Here is a 23,261-nt window from a genome sequence, read left to right as displayed (position 1 = left end):
ACATTTCCTTGAAGGTCCAGTTTTTGCCAGTTGTATGTGAAACTTCATAAAGAGTATGCTGAGTACTACAGAGACTTTATCTGTATTTCATTTAGACTGGGGAGAAGAATTGGGTGAACAGTAACTTGAGCACACTAACATTGTAAAAAGAGGGTCTGCACACTGAATTGCGTCCAATTATTGAGGATAGGTGTATACATAAATGATTTATTTCTTGTGATATGTGGTCAAAACCGTATCTACGAACACCCTAGCACATGCAGTTGATGGATTCTGGGGCACCAGATCTTTTCCCCTTGTAGGTGGTCTGTTAGCTCACTGAGCATCTGGTTTGTTCCTGAGGGCAGCAAGAGAAAAATGAGCAATTCAGCATTGCTGAAAAAATGAGTCTAACATATAATTTGGCAGCAAATCTCACCAAGCTGCTCATTAGGAAGTTGGTTTTTTTAGAATGAGCCAGTGTTTCACATAAAACCTGCAGAGAGGAAGTTTCTTTCATTGATGTAACAAGTATCCACAGTCAGGGAAAGAAAGCTTACCCTGCAGTGTACATGAATTGATGTTGATTTTTAATATGAAACGGCAAAGCCAAGTTTGGAAGTAAAACATACATAATGGCTCAAGATGTCATACTTTTTAATGCACATAAACATACCTAGCAGAAGAGGTTTGATTGTACATTTGATTTGTACACTATAATAGTGTTATTTGGGAAAGTAGCTTAGGGCAAGACTGTGAACCTCCCATAGGAAGTAAATCTTTGATGAAAATTCTGGGTATTTTGATTGCAATGAACTTTAGAAATAAATATGACCTAAACTAAAACCAGAATAAGAGTGTAGCTCTGTCCTCCCATCTCAGGACATGTTGAGCTTGATCTGGACATGTCTGCAGTCCTTGAGCATCAGCCCCTCTGTGATAAGCTCTAAAATGAACAGCCTAAGGAAACAGGATCAGTTGTGGCTATCACACTATTGAAATATTTTGCCACTAATAAAGTCTAACCATCTGTCAGCCTTAGTAAATTCACACCTTGCGAGACAGGCAGAATAGTACTGTCATATCGGTGGTTTGTCTTTTTGGCAGAAAATAATCAGTATTATAGAGACAGAGCTCACACTAGGTAATGAAACATGGTAAAATACATGATCTAGAGGGAGTCCAGATGGGGTGGGGAGCTGGGTGTATGATTACCTAACTAACTACTTGTGGAAATTATGTTGTAATCAATGGGAAACTGAAATCCAGTGCTTTGATACTGTAGTCTCAGTATATTCAGCCTCCTGCTCCTAGCTCAGTCAAGGTTGCCTTGTAAAGTCCTTTTGTGAGTACAGAAATTGCAGAATGCTTTTTTTGACACAGCCGGTGGTGGTAATGCAGCAGCAGTTGGATTCCTTGTTGGTCTTATTTAGTGCTCATTCTGTTGGAAGTTGTCTGTGGGAGATCTCACAGTTTTGTAACTTGCAGATACTTTTCTCCAAAAAGAGAGGCAAATTCCAAAGGTAGCCAGGTGCCTACAGTTTACTCATTGACAAATCAGTGATACAAAATTTTCATTACAGAAGTTTGAAGCAATTAAACGCTTTAAAAAAATCTTATTATAAAGATGTCCAGATGCATTGCTAAAAAAAGTGGACCTCTGGAGAAGGTCTGTGACCTGTGCCAATATTCATTGTTTCTTTCTGTGAACTAGTTATATACCTGGTATAGATTAAACAACAAGTAATTAAATGTGTTTCATTTTCTAAGGAGGAACTGAGGTTTTGAAATGCAGGATTTATCCTCTTATGTCTGTGCTAGCAATATCCTGCTCAGCTAATGCCAGTGGCTTTTTTTGAAGATTGTCATTCTTGTCATGCAGTACTTTCTAATATTTTTCTGCTTTGTTTCTGGAAACAATTTTTTAAAGTATTTAGAATACATTTTAGAAAAACCATCTGCAAAATCTTCAGGTGTCCCTGTCTTCACGAAGACAGGCACACTTTTGCCCTTTTTGCACCATGATATAATTTACCCTGCAGGGAACTCACAGTAAAAGACCATTCCATGAATGGCATCAGTGATTCATCTACAGAGATGGAGTGTCACAAGTCTATGACTAAAGAATGAAACAAAAATACATATTGGTACATGTGCAAATAAAGAAAACCTTTATAACATAGGAAAGGTGATGCTTTGTCATGTGGTTGAGTGATACTGTTCTTGACTCTTGAAAGGAAAGGTTGTCAGGTCTCAACACCTCTTTTCAAAAAGAATAATTCTCAGCTAAAAGAGACTCTAAAAATAAGAAAAATGTAGGAAATGCTTCATTTAAACAGGGTTATTTGTAAGGGGTAGCTGAATCTAGACTCCTGACTGTAAATGCTGGTCACACTCTTAGTACGCTATATTTGATTTTTGCTTGCATGGATTTTGATTTCCTGTGTATCTTTTGCTGGTACAAGCAGACAGGATAAATTCAAACAGTGCAGGTGACACCACACGCATGTGGGGTTTTTTGGGGTTTTTTTATTATTTTTTTTGGACAGTATTTATGAAAAATTCATGAAAATCTGTACAGTGAGTACTTTATGCTTCTGCTCCCTCGTATGTAAGCCAAAAGCAAGAGCTACACCCTGCAATGGAGAAGCCGTACACTGAATTGACATTTTATTTCTTCCGAAAAGCAAGAGTACTAAACAGCGTGAGAAGGAGGTGGAGTAAGAATTTGTAATGTCTTTCATAACAGGACAGCTATAATGAGTGTCACGCTTGAATATTTGTTTTAAAGTCAGTGAAATTGGGCTAGTATCCACCAGGTGATAGTTTTGTTTTTCACCACTTTGGCCACCTTTATGAATCAAGGTTTTTCTTTTGTCTCTCTGTTACCCAGTGAAGGAAACAAAGAAGGGTGGCAGGGAACCTGATTTTTGAGTGTGCTGGCAAATGCGCAAAGAAATAGCAGTAAGAAAAGGGAACTGTTCTTCACTGTACTCCCATTGTTTAGTAATTTCTCTCTCTATTAGTGTATCTCTGACCATGGTATAGTTTCAAGTTAAGGTGCTAGTTCAACAATTGTTTTTCTGCCTTGGAACTGTAACACAGAAGCAGTCTTTACACATTTGAACCATTTTGCAGGGGACTTTTAATCAGCCTATTAAGTGCTTTGCTGTTAGCTGCATCTTAGCTTATGTACATCTTTCATTTGTTCCATGTTCCCCCCTCCATGATGTTGAAGACCTTAATCCTCAAGGCATGAAAAGTCAGCTGTAGTGATTTCTACAAACATTATAAAATCAAGTAAACAGAGTTGAAAATCAGGTTTTTTTGGGCTTCAAAAGAGCTTTGCCTTTAGCTTCATTTATTTACTTACATTTGTGATCTTCAGAGCAATTATAGATATCTTCTAATATTATTAATGTGCATTTTTTTAAGGGACACATCGTGATACGGGTTGCAGATATGACCGTGTTCTGTTTTATTTTTTCTGCACAAACTGTGCTGCATTTAGTACGCAGTTGCAATGGGCTGAAATCGGGTGTGAGCTGGCCAGTTCTTGCCTCATTCCAGGTGTAGTTTGGATGAGCGTAAACAGGCAGCTCATTGCACAAAGTAGATAGTCGTGAGTATGGAGCAGCTGCCTTGTTTGCTGCACACTATCTGGTCTGTACTGTTGCGAACTTTGCAGATCTTCTGGAAAAGCAATTTCATTAGCTTGAAAGCAAAAATACAACCTAAGTGGAAGGGGAAGCAGAGGGAGGATGCTGCCTTGAACACCTATTTTTTGCTATGTATTGACAAGTAGCTGCTGCAATCCAGCTTGGATGGAACTGTGTATGAAAAAAAGATGAAAGGTATGAGAGAGGTGCTGTTTCACGTAGGAAATTCTTTTTATGAATATAGAGACATGGAACACTGATCAGAGAGTTTGGCAGTGCAGTAGTTTTGCCACTGTGTTGCATAAGCACAGGGGGAAATGCTGGCCTAACGTCTCTTAAGGATGTCGTATCTGGCTAGCAGTACATGTCAAAACTGCCACTGTAGCTCTGCATTAGTCTGAGTGAGGAAGAATGGCATGGGAGAGCAACTGGCTTTGTGTCAGCTTCAGCTGGTCTGGGGTTTGTAGGCAGAGGGAATAATTCAGCAAAAACACACAACTGCTCATCTCTGCAACAAATAACCCAAACAGTGGAAACAAAGCAAACCCAATGACAAGGTGTTCCAACATACTTTGTTTTGTTTGCTACAATAACCTTTTATGCTTTCTTATGTTATCAACCCAAGAGGGTGAATCCATCCTGTTAAGTAAGTTCAGCTCTCTATCAAGAGAAGATTGTCTTTTGAACATAAAAAATAGTTAATTCTCAAATCTGTAGACATATGCAGAGAGCTGTCCTGTAGCCACATCTTGTCCCATTGATGACCTGACATCCCAAAACAAACATGCCTTTCCCAGTAGTGTCCTCAGACAGGAAAGAGCTTGCCTTTTATCATGACCTTTGACTACTGGACTTGGAATGACCTCTTGTGGACACATGTGGTTTGCCTCCTATAGAATGAATACTTCTGATCAAAAATAGGAGACCACACAGTGATAAAACAAGTACAGTGTACAGTCTGCTCCCCAGGTTTTCAGCCACTGACAGATAGTAACTACTATGTACTGCCAGATTTTGGGGCACAGACATAACGGAGGTAATCAGTAATAAATGAAAGGTGTGTTGACAGGTGAAAGATGACAGCGTACATCTGCCTAACGTTGGTTTAGGTGGCAGAGCCCTGTTTCCCTAATGAAAAAGTTGCGTTGTTAGAGATCCAGCACGGATATCTTTACAAACTTTCTCTCTTTACCATTGATTATGTCAGTACAGGGTGGTCTGTGTTTCTGCTAAATAAATGCCAGATGCCTGAATGTGAATCAGTTGTAATCAGAGGAGCTTTGTTTTCTTATTATCAGTGCACTGAAGGCTAACTGAGCCAGATGAATGCTCTCCCCACCAGTAGTAAAGCTGATGAGCCAACCCTTGTTGAGACAGTGATAAGGTGTACTTACCTTGATAAATCTTCATTGTGTGTTTTTAGGGCTTGTACTATGTCTTTATAATGATCTATAGAAGAAAAAGGCTTAAAGCTTGCATGTCCCTCTACTTTCCAAATCCATCCCAAAGTGTGGAGGCCCAGCCCAGCCTAACAGTGCCCTCTGAGGTTTCTCTTCATACCTTCATCACTGCAAAAGTGGATGTGCCAACATCAAGCCAGCAGTGCTGCGATAGTGCTCTCTGTCAAGAAGAGGTGTTGCACATGTACAGAGGACTTGGCTGCAGCTGCTCAGAACAGTATCTTTTTTCCCCAGTGGGATGAGCGGAGCATTGTCACTCAGTCAGACCTATGGTTTTGGACTGCATAGGCAGGCATTGCTGTATGGGTTGTACTGAGACCACACTTCTAAGCGGGTTTTGTTTTGAGCTGGTATGGGTTTTTTCCGCTGTGAATAGTCTTCAGATGTAGTCACGAAGCTGTGGTCCTTAGTGTTTGCTTACCTTCATCCATGGACTAAAAATGTGCCTGGGCAGTCTGGAGCCAGCTATGTGCTGCTGCATATCCTAGAGAAGAGCATTGCTGTATTTCCTAGCATAACTGTCTATTGTACTGAATGTTCAAGTTTCTTTTCTTTTGTTCATATCACAGACATGGCAACAGCATAGGCCAAATTGCAGGTGGCTGTGTTTCTGATGTCCCCTATCTGATTTGATGTGAACTTTTAAGAAAGCAGTTTTTAAAGAACTGTTTTTGAGATCATCCACACCTCTTCCCTTTCCTCTCCTCGTGCCCCTCCAAAAACTGTCTGCTGTGAGGCTTGCGTTCTGGCAGACAGCTGCTGTGAACAGCACTGCTTGAAAAAGATGTGGTTGTGTGGAAGAGCAGGGTTTCACTTCAGATAAACCTCATTGCTGTAAACATGGTATGCTGGCAGGGCAGATTTGCTGCTTGTTTGTTTCTTTCTTATACTGTAGCAACAGCATGTTCCTTCATTTACACATTTCTCATTTGTCTTTTGGTAATGTTTGCATTTCTATTGCAGTTTAGTTGTTGTGGAGTTCTAGGCGTGTAAATATGTTGCCACATTCTCATAGTCTTGAGACATGAAAAAATGGAGAGAGAAGAAAAGTCAGAGAAACTCTTAGTTTTCTTCCTACAGAATTGCTGAAGAATTACAGAATTAGGAGTAATTTTTAAGTAGATAGCTTTCAAAATTTGTCGGGTTTTTATGATTTTGTCTCTTTCCTAGACAATGGTGTTTGTTTTATGGCCTTTGTTCTGCAGACTTAGCTTTTTGACTAATTCCAGGGAAATCAGTAAGACTGTCCCATGCATCAGGTATTTTCCAAACCCAGGCTCCTCTTCTACATGTACTTTTGTTTAGAAAATGATAAAAGACTTGGAGTGTTATCATTCTGGCCTCAAGCCCATGGATCCAAATGCTACTTGATGCATGGCATAGTTCCGTGATCTACCTGTTTCCTTCACGCCCAGCTGCCTCACTGTCTGCAGGCAGCCGGGCTCTGCTATCTGGCCATGCTTGCTGTTGAGCAAAGCCACTGCACATGCTCCAGCACCCAAGTCCTAGCATGCTCCTGAGCTACCTTCCTACTGCGTGAATTTGCACATGTCCAAGTGCTCTCCTTTTGTCCATCTGTACAATACAGATGGATGCAGAATTGTTTTTGCTGTTTAACAGTGGGTGAATTTATTTTTACTGGTAACTGTGTGCATGAGGCGCTGTGCTTCCTTGTTTGCACGGGCAGACAGGCACTGGGTCCTCTGAGGGTGGCTGCGGCTTCACAGCTCTCTGTCACGGAAGCGGAGGGTCATTTCAGAGTGTAGGCTTTTGTTTCAGTAGGCTGGAGCACTTGTGCCAAGGTATCATGGTGATAATTTCTTCTGATTTCTTCTGATTTTTGAATACCTTCTTCATTGCATAAAAATACTTTGCAGAGCATGAACAGGGGTTTAAAAGTAGAAAGTAGTAACTTTGGATACAGGCATATAAGCACTTTTATTAAAAATTAAGAGCTGAGTTATATCTGGAGTGCCAGATAGGAAGCGTGCAAATTACTAAATTGGGTTGTTAGGAAAAATGCTTTCTAGCCTTTTGATACTGCATTGTATTCATCGTATATCAGCATGCAATAAAATGTTATGTTCTCTACCACCTGTGGCAATATAGGAAGTGGTGAAAATTGGAATGATAAAATCAAACCCATTGATCCAGAAAAACAGCCAAAAACATAAGCCAGTGTTTTTAAAATTTTGGGAGGCTGTATATACATACGTAAAAGTAACATTGTATTACTTTTGAATTATATTCAAAATAAAGAATTAAAACTCATGAACAGGCAGCTGTGATTAAAATTTTCTATAAGAAGAGTCCATAAGCATCTGCCTCTTGCATCCACTCACTTGGGTACTCAGTGTTGAAAGACTGAGTAACTATTGAATGGGTTTGTAGTGATCTAGTTACTTGTATTGCTATCTTTATAATGAACACCAATTTCTTTTGTGTCTTAATCAGAATTTCTACCTGGCAAACAAAGGGAAGAATGAGAGCAAAGAAATGAATGATAAAAACAAAGAGGCTTTACTGGAGGTAAGCCAACTTTCCAGGTTGATGATGCAAACGTCACCAAAACTCTGCCACCATCTGCATCTGCTCTGCAACAACAGCGTTTAGTTCTTTGTGGGCAAATGTGTAACAACAAGAAGTTCTGTGATGGTTGGTGTCTTTGTCTCTAAGGTTTAATATATGGATTTTCCTCTGCATCTGCTGCTCACCATTAAAAATGCAGATTGTATCCCCTATCAGACAAATTAAACGTTGGAGAATTATTTTGTTGTTATAGACCCCAGTGTCATGAAACATTTTTATGTAGTGTTTCGATGAGGAGTAATGCCATGATAACAATAAAAGCAGTGTTATACAAATATAAATAACAGAAACAGCTGTGCTACACCCTTAGGCCAGCCCTTGTGACTTTATATTATTAGTAAGGTTGATCAGTAGCAAACAATTATCTTTTGGATTACAAGTAGGTGTACTTCTCACTAACTCAAATTATTAGCTGTATGACAACAGAAAAAGAACCTTTGCCCTTTTTCAGAAAGTCTGTTTAGCCTCTTGCCTTTCCTGCTGAAGTTTTACTTCAGTTGTATGTCTGAGAGAGAAAAATCCAGAGCTGTATGGAAGAGGTTATCACAGTTCTCCTGGCAAGCATTTTGACTTTGGTAAGAGTTCACAAAGGAAATGCTGTTCTCAGGTGACTGAGGATTCCCATTTCAAAATTAGTGCATCTCATGAAGGCACCAGATGTCAACCAGCAGAAATCCTGGTAATTTCTAAGTGAAAACATTAAGTGATAAGTGTGTTGGCATTAAAAATTACCCGACAGTAGGTCCTTCAAGCAAACAATGAAGTATATTTATTTAAACAGTGTTGTAAATGCTAGCGTGTATTTCGAAGTGAAAGCAGAGATTGAGGGGGATGTTTTTCTTTAGCTGTTTTTAGAGCTCTAAGCAGTCTTTAAAGATTCTCTCTACAGAAGTATTTCTCTACAGAACGTATAGATACAGCAATAGAGAGAAACGAACAGTGGCAGTACCAACCATTCTGTTTTATTGCCTTTACCGAGCACATCTATGTCTAGTTAAAACCTTTTGTAGGTTTTTGCTTGACCCTTTAGAGAATGAAGGTTTTGCGAGCCTTCTTTTCCAGTGGAAGCACCCAACTTGCCCGGCCAAGTTACCACATTAGCTTGGAAAAGTTTCCTTTGCCTGTCTAAGGTGTTCATCTCCCTGGTAACTGCATTCCCCGTGTTCATATGTTCGCTGTCACAGGAAATGTCTTTATTTTTCAAGGGAGCATTTTTCTGCTATTTATTAATAAGATTGTGTTTAAATCAATTTATTTTGTGTATTATTATTCTTGTTGCACAGGAAAGCTTCTGTGGGACATCTGTCATTGTGCCAGAGCTTGAAGGGGCCCTTTATTTAAAAGAAGATGGAAAAAAGTCCTGGAAGAGGCGTTATTTTCTTCTGCGAGCTTCTGGAATTTATTATGTACCCAAAGGAAAAACCAAGGTCAGGAAGCCAAATAATCCTTTTAGAAATAAAACAATTCATGGCGGTGAAAGTGAAGAACTCCCAAGGCGACATTTTAAGAGCACTGTCTGGTGCATCTGAGAGGGTTTGGGTTTTTTTTTTGTTTAACTTTGACTACTCCACTTGTGCAAATATTACAATGTAGTCACTGAATCCTGTCACGTTTCTCTCCGTTTGATTTCTATGGATACATAAAAGCATTCATGAAATAGTGCTCCTCTGGAAGTTAGTAGGGAAAAGAAAAACAGCACAGCACCCTTCAGCTGGTGTTATGCTGCCGGAATGCTTCACTGTTATGTGGGTTCCCTGTGGAAGAATATTTTAAAAGTTCTCAAGTAAACTAATTTCTTATCCCAAAAAAAGTGAAATTTTACTTCGTTTGATACAACTTTACAAGCCAGTAAACAGCATGCAGAAATGCTATACGTTTTTTCCTACAGTGATCTTTACCTAGAGAATGCGTTGTGCCTTTTAAGGCTTTTTAAGACTGCCCTTTGTGTAGAAAGAAGTGAGACAGAAGCATCCATCTGACCGAATCAAATGCACTGACATTTAGTATGGCAAAATATTTAAAGAGTCTGAATTGCCAGCACTGGAGAAGCAAAGGGGTCCTAGATGTGTTGCACATAAGGGCGGCTGGCTTCTCATTTCCACAGTGATGAGGTAGAATGATGGCTTCTGATAGTAATTTTTTTTTTTTTATTCTGAAAACCACTTCTATTTACGACTTACAGCTCTGCTAATACTTCATATTTGAAAATTCTGGTGCTGCTGATGGAACTTTAATTTTATGATTTGTGCTGTGAAACTTAAATGTTCTGCTATTCCCTGACTAAATTATAAAGGAAAAAAAAAAAAATTGATAGCTTGTAAAGGAATGCCATGCTGCTGCTCCAGTGACCTGTGTTTATAAGCAAATCTCAGTGAAACACAGACCTAGATTACCTTGCTGTTTTCACAGAAATTTATTTTGACTTTACCTGACCCTGATATAATAGCTTTCAGTCCTCGGATCATGTTGCACACATACAACACCCTATCAATTAGGAACTAGAATGCTATTTGGAAGGCACTTAAGGTGGAAAGAGTGTAAGTGTAGTCAAATGAAATGTCCATCTTTGACATTTCCTTGTAGTCTGCCTCCAATGATGGCCAGTAGCACAGTGCCAAAGCAGGGCAAGCATATACCGATAGTTACCCAGCCTTTTTTCATCATCCAGTGATACTGATTTCAGTGACTTTCCACCACAGTGCAAATGAGGAAAGTGCTTTCTCTTTTCAGGTGACAGACTGCAAACATAGGCTCAGGATGGAGCCATGCAGTGACCTTGTAACAGCTGTTTTGGTTTAACACTTTATTGCCTGTTAGTTATTACAGCCTGTGTACCACCCTGCCTATAACTGAACCATTTTAAGGAACTGGGTGCAGTGAGGGTGCTAAGCATCTTAAAGCATTGCAGCAGAATTCAGTATAGCTCTTCAGTCACAATCCTTAAATTATGAGAATTCATCCCATGTCAGGGTGGTATGCAGAGTGCACGTGCACGTTGCTGAAGTCATTCAGTTGTGGGTAGAGTGATCTTTCATTGAGGTACAGAAACAAACAGTTGGCGGACAATAATATCTTCAGCTGCTGCAGCTGTTTGGAAATTCATCATGTAATCATGTTTTCACTTGTTATAAAAAAGCAAAGAAGTCTGGCATAGCTTTGGCACTTCATGTTGGCTGTAAAATACATTGCAAACATGTAAAAATACAGGGACATGTTCAGATAATTTTACACACATGCCTTTTGTGTTTTTGTTTTTTGGGGTTTTTTTGTTAACAAACCAGGCACCAGTCAGTACTGCTGTCTTAATTTCTTTCTTCGGCATTACTCTACTTCTATTCCATTCAAAAACATGCTGTTAATGGACAGGGTCACAAAACAACAGAATCAGAATTGCAGATACAATTTTAAAATTTGTTTCTATTAATTGTGTTGCTTTGGCATATTAACATTGCAGAAATACTAGCAATAAGTGCCTGTGTCCCTTGCATAAAAATTTGTTCCTTACTTAGAAGAAAATAACAACTGCATTCATGTTGGTCTTAATTGCCATTACCTGGTTCGTAAAGGGAAGGAATAACTCTATATACTGCATGGATTTGAGCACCTTTATGAACTTACAGTGTTGGAAAATCCTAGGTCCACAGAGTCAATGACAAAATCTGTGACATCAGCTTCAGGGGAGACAGGGGAGAGAGAAGCCCGGTCTACATACAGTTAGGAGTGTTTCCTCTCCCCATAAATCTTACTTGTGAACTCAATTTGTAAATAAATCCAACTCAAGGGTGTATTGTAATGAAAGTATCAGTAAGAATGAGAACAGCGTAGAAGAACCATCATATGCGGACATATAACCCCATCCTTGGGGGTAGAGAGGATTTGTGGTTTGTTATTTTCTTTTTTCTTTTTTTTCACAATTTCCTGATTTCTCAGTTTAGCCAACAGTGACCATATGACATGCCCATTTTTGCATTTTCACTCAAATGATTGCAAAAGTTACTCTTTGTATGCAGAATTCTGCACTGAGAAGTGTGCCAGCAACAGAAACCTTTACTTTAGCAACATGTTGTGAAGAAGCAAATATTACGATAAACAGAAGAGGAATGATGCTAGGAAATCTGAGAAAATTCAAAGCAAAACAGATGAAATGTGTGCTCATTTCCTGATGAGAGTTTGTTACATACACCAAAGAAAAACAAGCTCCCAAAGCAATTTAGAACCCCAACCCTTCCTTCCCCACTCCGAATTGTAAGGGTGTGGTTGCAAGGCCTGTATCTATTTTACTGAAGTTATTTCTTACTATGGTGGTGTATTTGGTCTTACTAGCCATAAGCCAAAATCTCCACACAAAGCAATAAAGCACAGTAAAACCAGAACAACAGCAAAATGTTGCACTGTGTTATGTATTATTCCTAATATGTACTGACCCTCTTTCAATTGTTAATTTAAGAATGCACACACTTAAAATTAATCTTTTTTCAGTCAACTTCATGACAGTTAAAAAAATAAAAAGCACTGACATTCATACACTTGAAAAAAGTCCTATTAATGAGTTTCACCTCAAAATTCAATTAGTTCTAACAATGATGTGCTTGGTTTTCATTTGTAGACATCACGGGATCTGGCATGCTTCATTCAATTTGAGAATATGAACGTTTATTACGGTTCTCAACACAAAGTGAAATATAAGGCACCTACAGATCACTGCTTTGTCTTAAAGGTAATGTACAAGAAAAATAAGTTCTACAAATGTCATACACAGTTTCTTTTACATGTTTACATGTTTCAGTTTGAAGCTGCAGGGACTCTGATGAGATAGAATACCTCCTGCAAAATCATGTCTAATGTCTTTTTCGCTTCACTGTTGATCAGCAACATACCTTTAGAACCTTAATTTTAAGGACTGGTAGTCCTATGATATACGTCTAAACTGCATCTATGAAGTTGTCTTCAAAACAAGGCTGAATATGCTTCCAGTGACTGACTGTTCAGGTGACTGGACACATCTAGACAAATGGCACACAAGGGAGATGTATGATGAGAAAAGTGACAGTCCCTAACGTTGATGTTACGAGCACTATGGACTGTACGCTAAAAAGTACGTCTACTTTTTATTGGCAGTGTAGTCATACCTGTTGAGTGGTTTGTTGAACTGAGATGCAAAATCTTGCAGGAATAGACATCTCAGATGGCATATTTTATTGCACAACTATTTGTGGCCGGAGGGCAAAAGACATTGTTCGCTCCGTCATGAAAATTGGTGCTTGCTGTTGAACTAAGTATCTCACTGCTGCTTCTCCAGGTAATAACACTGCAAATTCTCCTGGGAATTCTGCATTCCTCTCAGGAAAGGAAAAGAAGCCCATGCTTTTCAAATCGTTCAGATAGCAGAATGAAGCTTTGAGGTTGCAGTAATTAGGCCTTGCTTGCTATCTGTCATTAATACAGATTTTAGAATACAGTAGGATTACTGTGTACAACACAGAAGATAATCTTGTTGCTGCTTCTCTATGTAAAGGCCTGTGGTGCAAACAAGATATTAGAAAACACAGTATCTTGCCATCTCAGGAAAAAAGTATGGGAAGCATTCACCTCAGAGGTCACTTATAATACCACATTTCTGGCTGTAGCTGCACACTTACAGCACTTTTTTTATTCAGTTTCAAAATGTCTGCTAGCCTAATTTACACGTGGCCAAGCAGAAGTGTTTTATAGACCCAGACTTACTTTCTGAAGCAGATGTATCTAATTAACACAGATGAGCAGTTTTAATACTATAGTTCTCTGCAAAAAACTCTTAACCCTTTTTTGTAAAACAGGGGTGAGCCTTCTGAAGTTAACAGGTAAGCATTATTTCTGAAAAATACAACTTGTAATGAAAAAAAAAAGGAAAAGGGGAGCTAATTTAAAAAATATGGGGAAATTGTTTTTCTAAACAGATGACTGGTCGAAGTATCTGACTAATAACAGTTATTCACATTGTGTTCAGATGAAAATAAAAGCATGATTTTTGAAGTATATGTCGCAATGTGTTTAACTTCACAATGAATAGGAAAACTTTCTGGACTTATTGCCATCTTTTATGAAAAGAGGTATGCTATAAATAAGAACTTACACCAAAAAAGTCAGAACTCGACTAAAATACTTGCTTTATTGGATGTGTGGTGTTAGCACTGTACCCTCAACATGAAATGTGAGGAACAAGATCAAAAGCTTGTTAGGGAAAGCTTTATGTGTGATAGGCTTATAAATGTCTGAAACCTACTAGCAAAACTGTTTGCTCTGATGCTTCTAAAATGTGTTTGTGGTATACTAGAATAAACATCATATTGATAAGATCATTATATCCAAGCAACACTACTTAGTGATGAATAGATTATGTTACAGTGATCGTTCTTCATTTTGATTCCCACACATCAGCATGTAGTAGATTCCTGACTGGCTCAGTTTCAGACTTGGCTTCTTTTAACAGCTGTCTCTTGCAGTGGCTGGAGTTGGTCAGGAAGTATGGGCAAGTATTGATATCTTCATATCTTCTTTTGTTTCAAAAGTGGAAGCCTCCCACTTAGGGTGGTGTAATGGAGAGTTTCATATTTATTATAATTTCTGTACATTAATTTGAATTCTCTATATATCTTTTTGAATGCATGCAGCTGAGATGAGTTCTGTCATATCCTTCTCTTACCTTTGGAGGCTGGAGCTGAGGATGTAATATATCTTGAAATCTATGGGCTGAGGGAAGAGCAAAGTTAAATGTTGGTCTCTCTGATTGGATGTTTGGTGACACAAAAGTGTGTGCACGGGAACATAGAGCCATTTATTACAGTCACATGTTGTTCCTGTTTTTATATGGAAATCTCCCAGAAGAAAATATCTCTCTTGCTGGAAAACACTTGTCCTGAGATGTCAAAGGAAAACAAACCATCATCCTTGAGATTATTCTCAAGACATGGCAGGATGAGAAGCAAGTCCTCAAAAGGAAATGACAGTACTTTTGCAGACAGGTGCAGCAAGCAAAAGGCAATAGATTTAACAGATAAACATTTGTCTTTATTATACTGGTAACCTAGTAATTTTGAAGGAATTTGGATGCCCAGCTCAGTCCAAGCCAGACGGAAATTTCTCCACAGCCAAGGCTGTACTGCTGTGTCTTCACAGCTCTTCCATTCCTCTGTGTGTGTCTCCGGACAGTGAGCTGTGCAGAGGTTCTCTTCCAGTTACTTGCTTGTGTTGGCTGCAGAAGAAGATTATCTGTCTTTAAAGCAAATGGGGGAAAGTAATTGGAAGAGTAGCAGCCATAGCCCATGCTAGCTGTTCACTGAGGATGGCTGTAAATCAAAAGAGATTTTCACAGTTTGGAAAATAGGTTAGTCTGCAGCCCTTATTAGCTCCAGTAAGCTGTAACACCAATTGGAAAGTTTTTGAATAATAGTATACCACTACATTTTTTAAAGAATTGTTGTTTTCTGAGGACCCACTTAGGAACCGCTGTCTCAAAACAGTGAGCAGTCATCAGCCAAGTTACTTGCTCTGCTGTGTTTCAAGCTTAACAAAAGAAACTGCCCAGCTCAGAGGCAAGACACCAGCTTGTAGTTTATAGTGCAGGAGAAATGCAAGGACTTAGCAGCTTTAGCAGGATCTTGCTTCTGTGCTAGGTGGAACCAGACATAATTTCCCAGCTTGGAGCATTGAGTTGAAAAAATACTGTATTTATATCTGACTGGTTAAGCTAATTGGCATCCTTACTTCCAGAACAGGGAAAATGCCCTTTGTTCATTCAAATGGCAGCAAATAGCCAGTGAGGTGGGCTGATTTGGAGTTGAATATGGCCTCATGCTTGCAGGAAGCATCTCTTCTTTTCCTCCAGTCCCCATTTGAATGATGAGCCTTCTAAACAAATAACTAGGCTAAAACCAGGAACATTTGTACCTGCCTTCAAAGGTCTTGTCTCATTAGCAGAGAGAAAAGATACAACATTTCTTTTTGCCTCCCCCCAAACTTGGTCACCTTTATGGTGTGTCTTTATGGAGGGAAGAGCCCTCAAGAGATATTATAAGAATGAGCAGAGTATTCCTGCCATTTTTGCATCTATGTGCCAGGCATCATCAAGAACTTATGGGAAAGAGGAACCCTATAACTAACGTTATTCACAACTGTGGTGACTTGGCTTTAGCTAGAACAATGAGATTTCTCAGGTTGTCTGACACTGCCCTGAACTATATGGGCTTTTGCCTCAAATTCTCCATGACATTTCTTTGAATGTTGCTTCACCTTGATCTCTCTAAATGGGATGCGGGCTTTTTCTCCAGTTTCTTCTCTTAGGCTACAGTCAAGTGAGGGGCTCACAGAGACAGTGAGCCTTTGGTCCTAGTGCCTGTCCTAGCTAACATGCTTCCAGTCACTGGGAGCCGACAGCTCCTTCTGTCCTGTTTCTTTTTTTAAACTAGCCATTTAATTTCAACTTCAGTGGTTGTACCTGGGTTACTTAGCTGATGCTGGCTTGGGTACTGGTGTTAGTGCAGCAACAACAAGATCATGCACATCATGGGCAGGTTGTTTTGATACTTACCCAGAAGCTGGGGTAGGCTTTGCAGTCTGTGATTTTGGAGCTGCACCTAGACTAGCTATTTAAACTAGCTCAAATATAAATGTTCTCAGCTGCAGATCCATCCTGTAGGATGTTCCTCAGAGAGCTAGAGAAGCATGATGTGTTTGAGTGCTCCTTGCCTATCATTTCTTCCCATTGCATCAGCACACCATTGTATATACCGTAGCTCAGATAAGCAAAATACTAGCCATTTTTTATTTGTTAACCATCAAGACACTGAGGAGATAATGGGGAAAAGGGTGGTGTGCCAGAAACAGTTCAAAAGCACATCACAGTGTCTACTAACAAAAAAGAGAGCACTTTGCTGATCTCACACAGGAGTTTTCTTTCAGGATGATTCAGGAGACAACTGTAGTAACTGAACAAAGCAGCTGCTTCCTCATATGAGCTCCTCTCAGGCAGCAGAAAGCCCAGCTGGGACCAACCGAAAAGAGCGTAGCTGGCTGGTTGGTGTCAGACAGCAGGCTCACCTTTAGCTGTCCCTGTGCAGCAAACCAGAACTGATGTGGCTGGATCCAGAGGATGAGAGTACAGCCTGGCACAGAGGCTCCGATGCAGTTGGCTTTCAGGAATCCTTAGGCTTTGGGGCAACTATAAAGCTTGAAGAACTGTTCTGTTTCCCAGTAGCTACTTGATCTGCGCTGAGCTGTAACCTTCTTAATTTGAGTTGTTCTATACCAGTGCTAAACAAGCCTTCCTCTCTTAAAGGAAGTCCCATATTTAAAAAACAAAAAACAACACAAAGAACCCTCGACATTAAAAATAGAGCCTCTGAATAAAATAAATGCTTTTGGGGCATCTGCTTTTGTGAACATGCAGATTATTCCTATTTTCTATTCAGCCTAAATGTAATGCTTACAAAAATCTAAAGATCCCAGTGTTCACTTTGACACCAGATAAAGTGAGTCTTTTCTTAATAGAGACCTCCATATGCAGAAAAGAGGAAAGGAAAGGGCAGCCAAATGTGAAAGAAGACCCTCACTCAAACCTGCATCTGTCAAGGTCAGATCTGTCCCTCTGTTCCAGGCAGAGGAGGCAGAAGAGGGTAGCAGCACGGCTCTCCCTGCCACCCTGCGGAGAGTGCTGGCCACTCCTGGGAGAGGAATGGTGAGGGAACAAAAATCTCTCCCCTTCATAGAAAAAGTAGTTTCACACACCACACGCAGCAAGTGCGCAAATTGGAGTGGTTTGGTTCCTCACAGTCACCTTTGCATTTACAAATGCAATTTTTTATGCACAGATTCCCTGTAGATCTTTTCTTTCACCATCTACTATGTTACTTGGGGAATGCTGTGGAAATGGATGAGACCTTTTGTGATTTATTTCATATTCCGAAGCTGAAAGCCCTCAAAACCAAGAGATTACACCATGCAGGAAGGGGTCTGTTCATCGTGCTAGCGACAGCATCCATTGCACTTAGCAGAAATTGTGAATGTAACTTTTTTTTGTGCATTAAGAGAGTTGTGTGTGCGCGTGTGCATGCTAGTCCAGGAGCTGGTTTTGTCACACCATCTTGAAAAGTCTTTCAAAGCAGACAAATAGCAAGGTAATCTATATGCAAATTTTCTGGTTTAGTCAGTCTGTGACAAAGAGTGGATTTAATTATAGTTTATTGGTGCTGGTTGTGCTTGAGTAATCTGGAGGTAATGGTGCATAATGCTGAATTAATCTAGGATGAAAAAAAATGGTTTCCTGGGGATAAACTGAAACACAGGCAAATCATCCTCTGTTTCCACAGCTGGGTACATTTTCCTGTGCAGCCTAAACAGCTAAAATTTCCCGGTGTCATTTGGAAACTGTGATTTTTTTTTAAAAAAAAAAAATTCTAATGATCCAAAGAATTTTGGAAGGAAATTTTCAAGAAGAATAGCTTCTGTTTGCAACAGTGGCGTCATTTTAGCAGGTAATTTGGTATTTAGTCGCTCTGCTGATTCCATCCTCCCTCACACCCAGCATGCTCCATCACAGACTGAGTCATATACATAATGCATTCAACACAATGACAGTTAAGAAGGTAGAAGGTGATAATTAGCAGTGTTTGAGATAGAAAATGGTGGGAAAAAGATACAGAACAAATGGCTAGTGCAGGAAACTAGGCTAGAAAACAGGAGATTTTCTGTTTCTTTATGTGAAAGATTTGAAAACTGTTGTGTTAGCATGAATGCTTCAGATAAATATTTCAGAGTAAAATTCAGTGCAAGATAAACTGAAAAAGCAAAAGCAGAAATACTCTTTATTACAGAACCCTTTCAGATACGTGGGATTACAGTCATAGTACATGTACACAGTTTTGAAAGATTAATGCATAAAAAATGGGGAGAATAAGGACAGAGAATGGACAGTGAGAAATGGAATATAATAGATTTGGAAAATATTATTTGCTGCATAAAGCAGTCCTGTTTGGTTACAGTGGCTATTACATATATTTTTAATGACCTGAAAATTTTGCCTCAGTCATTAGAGAAATGTAGGTCAAAAGAATTATTTCCTTATAATAGGACAGTAACTGTTTTATCTGTACAGTTCATACATGTCTTCAAAAGATCTGTTAAGCCTGGTCATGTTAACGCAAGGGGTGCATAGCATCAGAATTTGACCACATTTAATAGTAGGTGGCAAATTTGAACCACTTCAGTGTGATTTTTGAAAGGTGCTGAGTATTAATTCTACTTGCTGTCATGGGAGCCAGAAGAGCCTCAGCTTTTTTGAGAAGCTAGCTCAGCATAGCATAGGTTCATCAATAGAAGATAAGGTATCAAAAAACATTGACCATTTTGTGAAAATTTGACCTAAAGTCAAAGCTTTTGATCCAAAGTTAGTCACTCTTTTTATGCTTCTGGCTATTGTTTCTGCCTCAAGAGACTGCGCAATGATCCATGTATTTTGGGGCAAGGAATCCAATGAGATGCCTGAATAACTTCAGTTTACTTTTCATCTTCAGTGTTGGAAGAAGGCAAAGCAAAAGAATATTTTATTGGGATAATCTCTAATTTCATGCACACATGGCCTTTAGTCATTTGTTTTGGCACAAACCATAGAAACCACATCATTCAGTTCCCGTTTCTTCATGTTTTCAATGTGTTCTGTCTTTTTTTTCCTTCAGCAAAGAGTTTACTTTATATCAAAAAATGTAATCTGTGCACAAATATTTTTTTAAACCTCTCCAGAAAATAAGTTCGTTATATTCAAGTGCTTCTGTGTTCTTTATCTCTGGACAGTTGAAACCTGTAGAGGAGACAGTGGGTCAGAGGACAACACTAGATTCTGTTCCAGACTTTTTCAGTGCTTTGCCGGGTGGAACACAGCACATCCTTTTGCAGCCTGATGTTTGAGGTGCTCAGGCCTTAATAAGTAACTGGACAGGTGTCCAACACTTCCAAAAATCAGGCCCAATGATGCTACTAATTCATCATTATTAAGAGTTTTGACATTGACAGAGAAAGAAGTTCACTGTAGTCAAATTATGTTGCATTTTAATACACCATATTATTTTCAAAGCACTGTTCCATGGGAAATTTTTTTCTGTGAGAAAAATTCTGGAGTCCATGTCTACTTGCATACTACCACTTTTCATTCAAACTGAATTCTGGGGTGGTTGCTTTTTAAACAGTTGTCTTTCATAATTAATTTTGATGCTGCATGTTTCAGAGGCAAAGGTGATAAACCTTTCCAGAGGAGATGTTTTCATTTTGCTGTCAGATGATTTTAATGACCTTTTCAGGACACGGTATGCACCATGTAGTAAAATAATTTGTCTGTCTCTGTGTGTGAGGCATGTAAGCTGTGGCATACTGAGGTTAGGGTTACTTTTACTGTGAAAGGAGGAAATTAATTCATAAAATCATAGAATCATTTAGGTTGGAAAAGACCTTTAAGATCATCAAGTCCAACTGTAAACCTAACATTACCCAGTCCACCATAAAACCATGTCCCTAAGCGCCTCATCCACACGTCTTTTAAATACCTCCAGGGATGGTGACTCAGCCACCTCCCTGGGCAGCCTGTTCCAATGTCTGACAACCCTTTCAGCGGAGAAGAAGAAATCTCCCCTGGTGCAACTTGTGGACATTTCCTCTTGTCCTGTTGTGCTGGTTTTGGCTGGGATGGGGTTAACTTTCTTCATAGCAGCTAGTATGGGGCTGTGTTTTGGATTGTATGGGGCTGTGTTTTGGATTTGGGCTGGAAACAATGTTGATAAAGCAGGAATGTTTTAGTTACTGCTGAGCAGAGCTCACACAGCACCAAGGCCTTTTCTGCTCCTCACCCCACCCCACCAGCGAGTGGGCTGGGGGTGCACGGGAAGTTGGGAGGGAACACAGCCGGGACAGCTGACCCCAACTGACCAAAGGGATATTCCATACCATATGACATCATGCTCAGTATATAAAGCCGGGGGAGGAAGAAGAAAGGTGGGGACATTCGGAGTAATGGCGTTTGTCTTCCCGAGCAACCGCTACGCGTGATAGAGCCCTGCTTCCCTGCAGATAGCTGAACACCTGCCTGCCGACGGGAAGTGGTGAATTAATTCCTTCTTTCGCTTTGCTTCTCCGCGCAGTGTTCTTTTGCTCTACCTATTAAACTGTTTTTATCTCAGCCCACGAGTTTTCTCACTTTTACTCTTCTGGTTCTCTCCCCCACCCCACCTGGGGGGAGTGAGTGAGCGGCTGTGTGGTGCTTAGTTGCCAGCTGGGCTTAAACCACGACACCTGTTCACATGGATCTTCACACCAAGTCATCATTTCCAGGGACTTTCAGCTGTCCAGATTCTTCTCTGAATTGATTATCCTGAGTCAGCATTTTAATGTACTATCTAATAGATTTTGCATGTGACCTTAAGTTTTTAGTGGAGAGTCAAGCTTGTAAAGGTCACCATTGACAGCAGAGACTTCTGCCATTTGTACTGCCAAAGTAATTTCACTATGGTACAGTTCTACCCAAGTCAGCAAGCTGCTGGGGTGGGGTGTGACAGTTCTTGGGTGAAACATTATACTTTCCTATCCAAAGTAACATGCTTCATGCGTCTAAAAACCACAGGAAGCCAAATGCCTCCACTGAGCCACTTTCTAATAATCTTTTACAGGTATAAACCTTCAGTATTAAGCTTGGTGCTGCTGTCGTTTGGTCCCATGGTCTTGCCTTGCAGACAGCTGCAGTAGGCAGCCTCTGCACTGGCAGCATGCAACAGTGCTCCTTAGACCTGATCCAAAGCCCAGGAAAGGTAATGGGGATATTTCCAGTCAACCTCAGCGGGCTATGGGTCCAGTACAAAGTTATGGTTTATGTGTCATTGGTAAAGTTACACGTAAAAAGAGAGCCAGTGCTGCTGCTGCTTCTCGGAAGGTGAGAGACAATACAGTTCTTAGCTGTTTTGAAGCAAAGATACAGACTGCCTGCATGGCTTTGAGGTATTTAACCTTCCTTATGAGAGCTGGGTGTTTAGTAGCTTGCTAGTTTAGACCCTAATCAACAGAATATACTTGTGACTCTGCATTTCATCATGGTTGCTAATTGGAGTAATTTAATCAAGGAACTGATTGGGGTAATTTGGAATAGGCCCCACTGGTGAATCTCAGTAGTTAAGATGAATTGCCCAGTGGAGGCTATAGCTAGTAAAAGGCAGTAAATAACTCCTATGTTGTCCAGCACGGGACACTCTAGCTTTGTTCGCTGACAGTTCCCTCTCAACTTCTCAGGATGCTGAGACCCCCACAGTCTCAAAATATTCATAGACAGGGCAAGCAGTGAGGTGAGGAAGCTTCCTGATGACGCTACATTATTCAGATCATTGAGGAATGGGCAGACCAAAGAATTCTGGAAGGGCCTTGTGAGGCTGAGGTTCTGGACAATAAAATCGTAAATAACATACAGTCTAGGTATACACATAGTAACGTGCATAGGGACAAAAGCAATCAGAACTTCACCTGTGAAATTACTAACTTTGAGCTGACCTGTACCATTCAAGAGCAGGATGCTGATATGGTATATAACTTGATGAAAGCTTTGTTTCAGTGCTCAGTAGTGGTCAGATATGTAAATCAAGCATTAGGAATGATTAGGAAAGGCATAGATGATAAAACAATGAACATTGCCATACCATGACACAAGTCCATGGTTTCAGCTCACCTGCCCAGTTCTGGTCCTATCATCTCAAAGAGGATATAATAAACATGGAAAAGGATCAGGGAAGAGCAATAAGTAAGGAATGATTTTGACTTGAAGAATGACTGCAGAGACTAGAAGCCTGTAGGCAGGAAAAGAGACAACTTGGCAGGAATGTGATGCAGGTCTCTAGGCTCAGGAGTGGCATGGAGACGTGTGGATAGGGGTCAGCCATTCAGTCTCTTTTCCAAAACAAGAACATTAAACAAAGCTAGTAGCAGTCAGGTTCAGAGCAAAAGGTGGTTCTTCATAAAGCGTGTAGTAGACCTGGGAAAATTGTTGCTAAAAGATGTTGTGGATGCCAGAACTCTGTGTGGGCTCAAGAAAAAACTGAAGAAGCACCTAGAGGAGAAATTCACTGAGGAACCTAAATACGGAGAAACCCCATCCAGCTTAGAAAATCCCCTGACCTGAAAATAGTTGCAGAAAGGGAGAGTACAGAGAAGGAAGTCTCATATATGCTTGTCTTGTTCTTTCTCTTCCTTCAGTATCCATTTGTGGTCACTGTCAAAGTCCAGATACTGGGCTCAGGGACCTTTGATCTGACACAATACAGGTGTTCTTGTGAAAATGGTATTTCAGTAGGGTGCCCAAGAGGAGAGGTCTGCAGCAGCCCCTCTGAGCTCCCCAGCAGCAGATCCCTGTGGCAGGGCTGTGTCTAAGTACATTACCTGGCTTGCTCTATGCCATGTCCTCTTCTGCCTTGTTTATGCAGTGTGCACTTTCTTCCAAATGCATGAATTATCTGTTAAATTCTAGAAATATTTTTTTTTCTTGTAATAAAAAACCTGGTGGTAGGTGTGGTGTTTG

General features: G+C 40.0%; 1 protein-coding gene across 2 annotated transcripts in view; it reads left to right on the top strand.

The window, feature by feature from the left end:
• The window catches only part of APBB1IP (amyloid beta precursor protein binding family B member 1 interacting protein), a 53,046-nt gene that overhangs the window by 18,475 nt on the left and 11,310 nt on the right, over positions 1 to 23,261 (top strand). For both annotated transcript variants that reach the window (XM_009808435.2, XM_059818928.1), the window contains exons 7-9: positions 7,553 to 7,627; positions 8,971 to 9,114; positions 12,294 to 12,404. In XM_009808435.2, the coding sequence (XP_009806737.2) occupies positions 7,553 to 7,627; positions 8,971 to 9,114; positions 12,294 to 12,404 (330 nt within the window). The remainder of the gene's footprint in view (positions 1 to 7,552; positions 7,628 to 8,970; positions 9,115 to 12,293; positions 12,405 to 23,261) is intronic.

Source organism: Gavia stellata, chromosome 6 (assembly GCF_030936135.1).
Source record: "Gavia stellata isolate bGavSte3 chromosome 6, bGavSte3.hap2, whole genome shotgun sequence".
NCBI lineage: Eukaryota > Metazoa > Chordata > Aves > Gaviiformes > Gaviidae > Gavia > Gavia stellata.
This window is presented reverse-complemented; position numbering and strand designations above follow the sequence as displayed.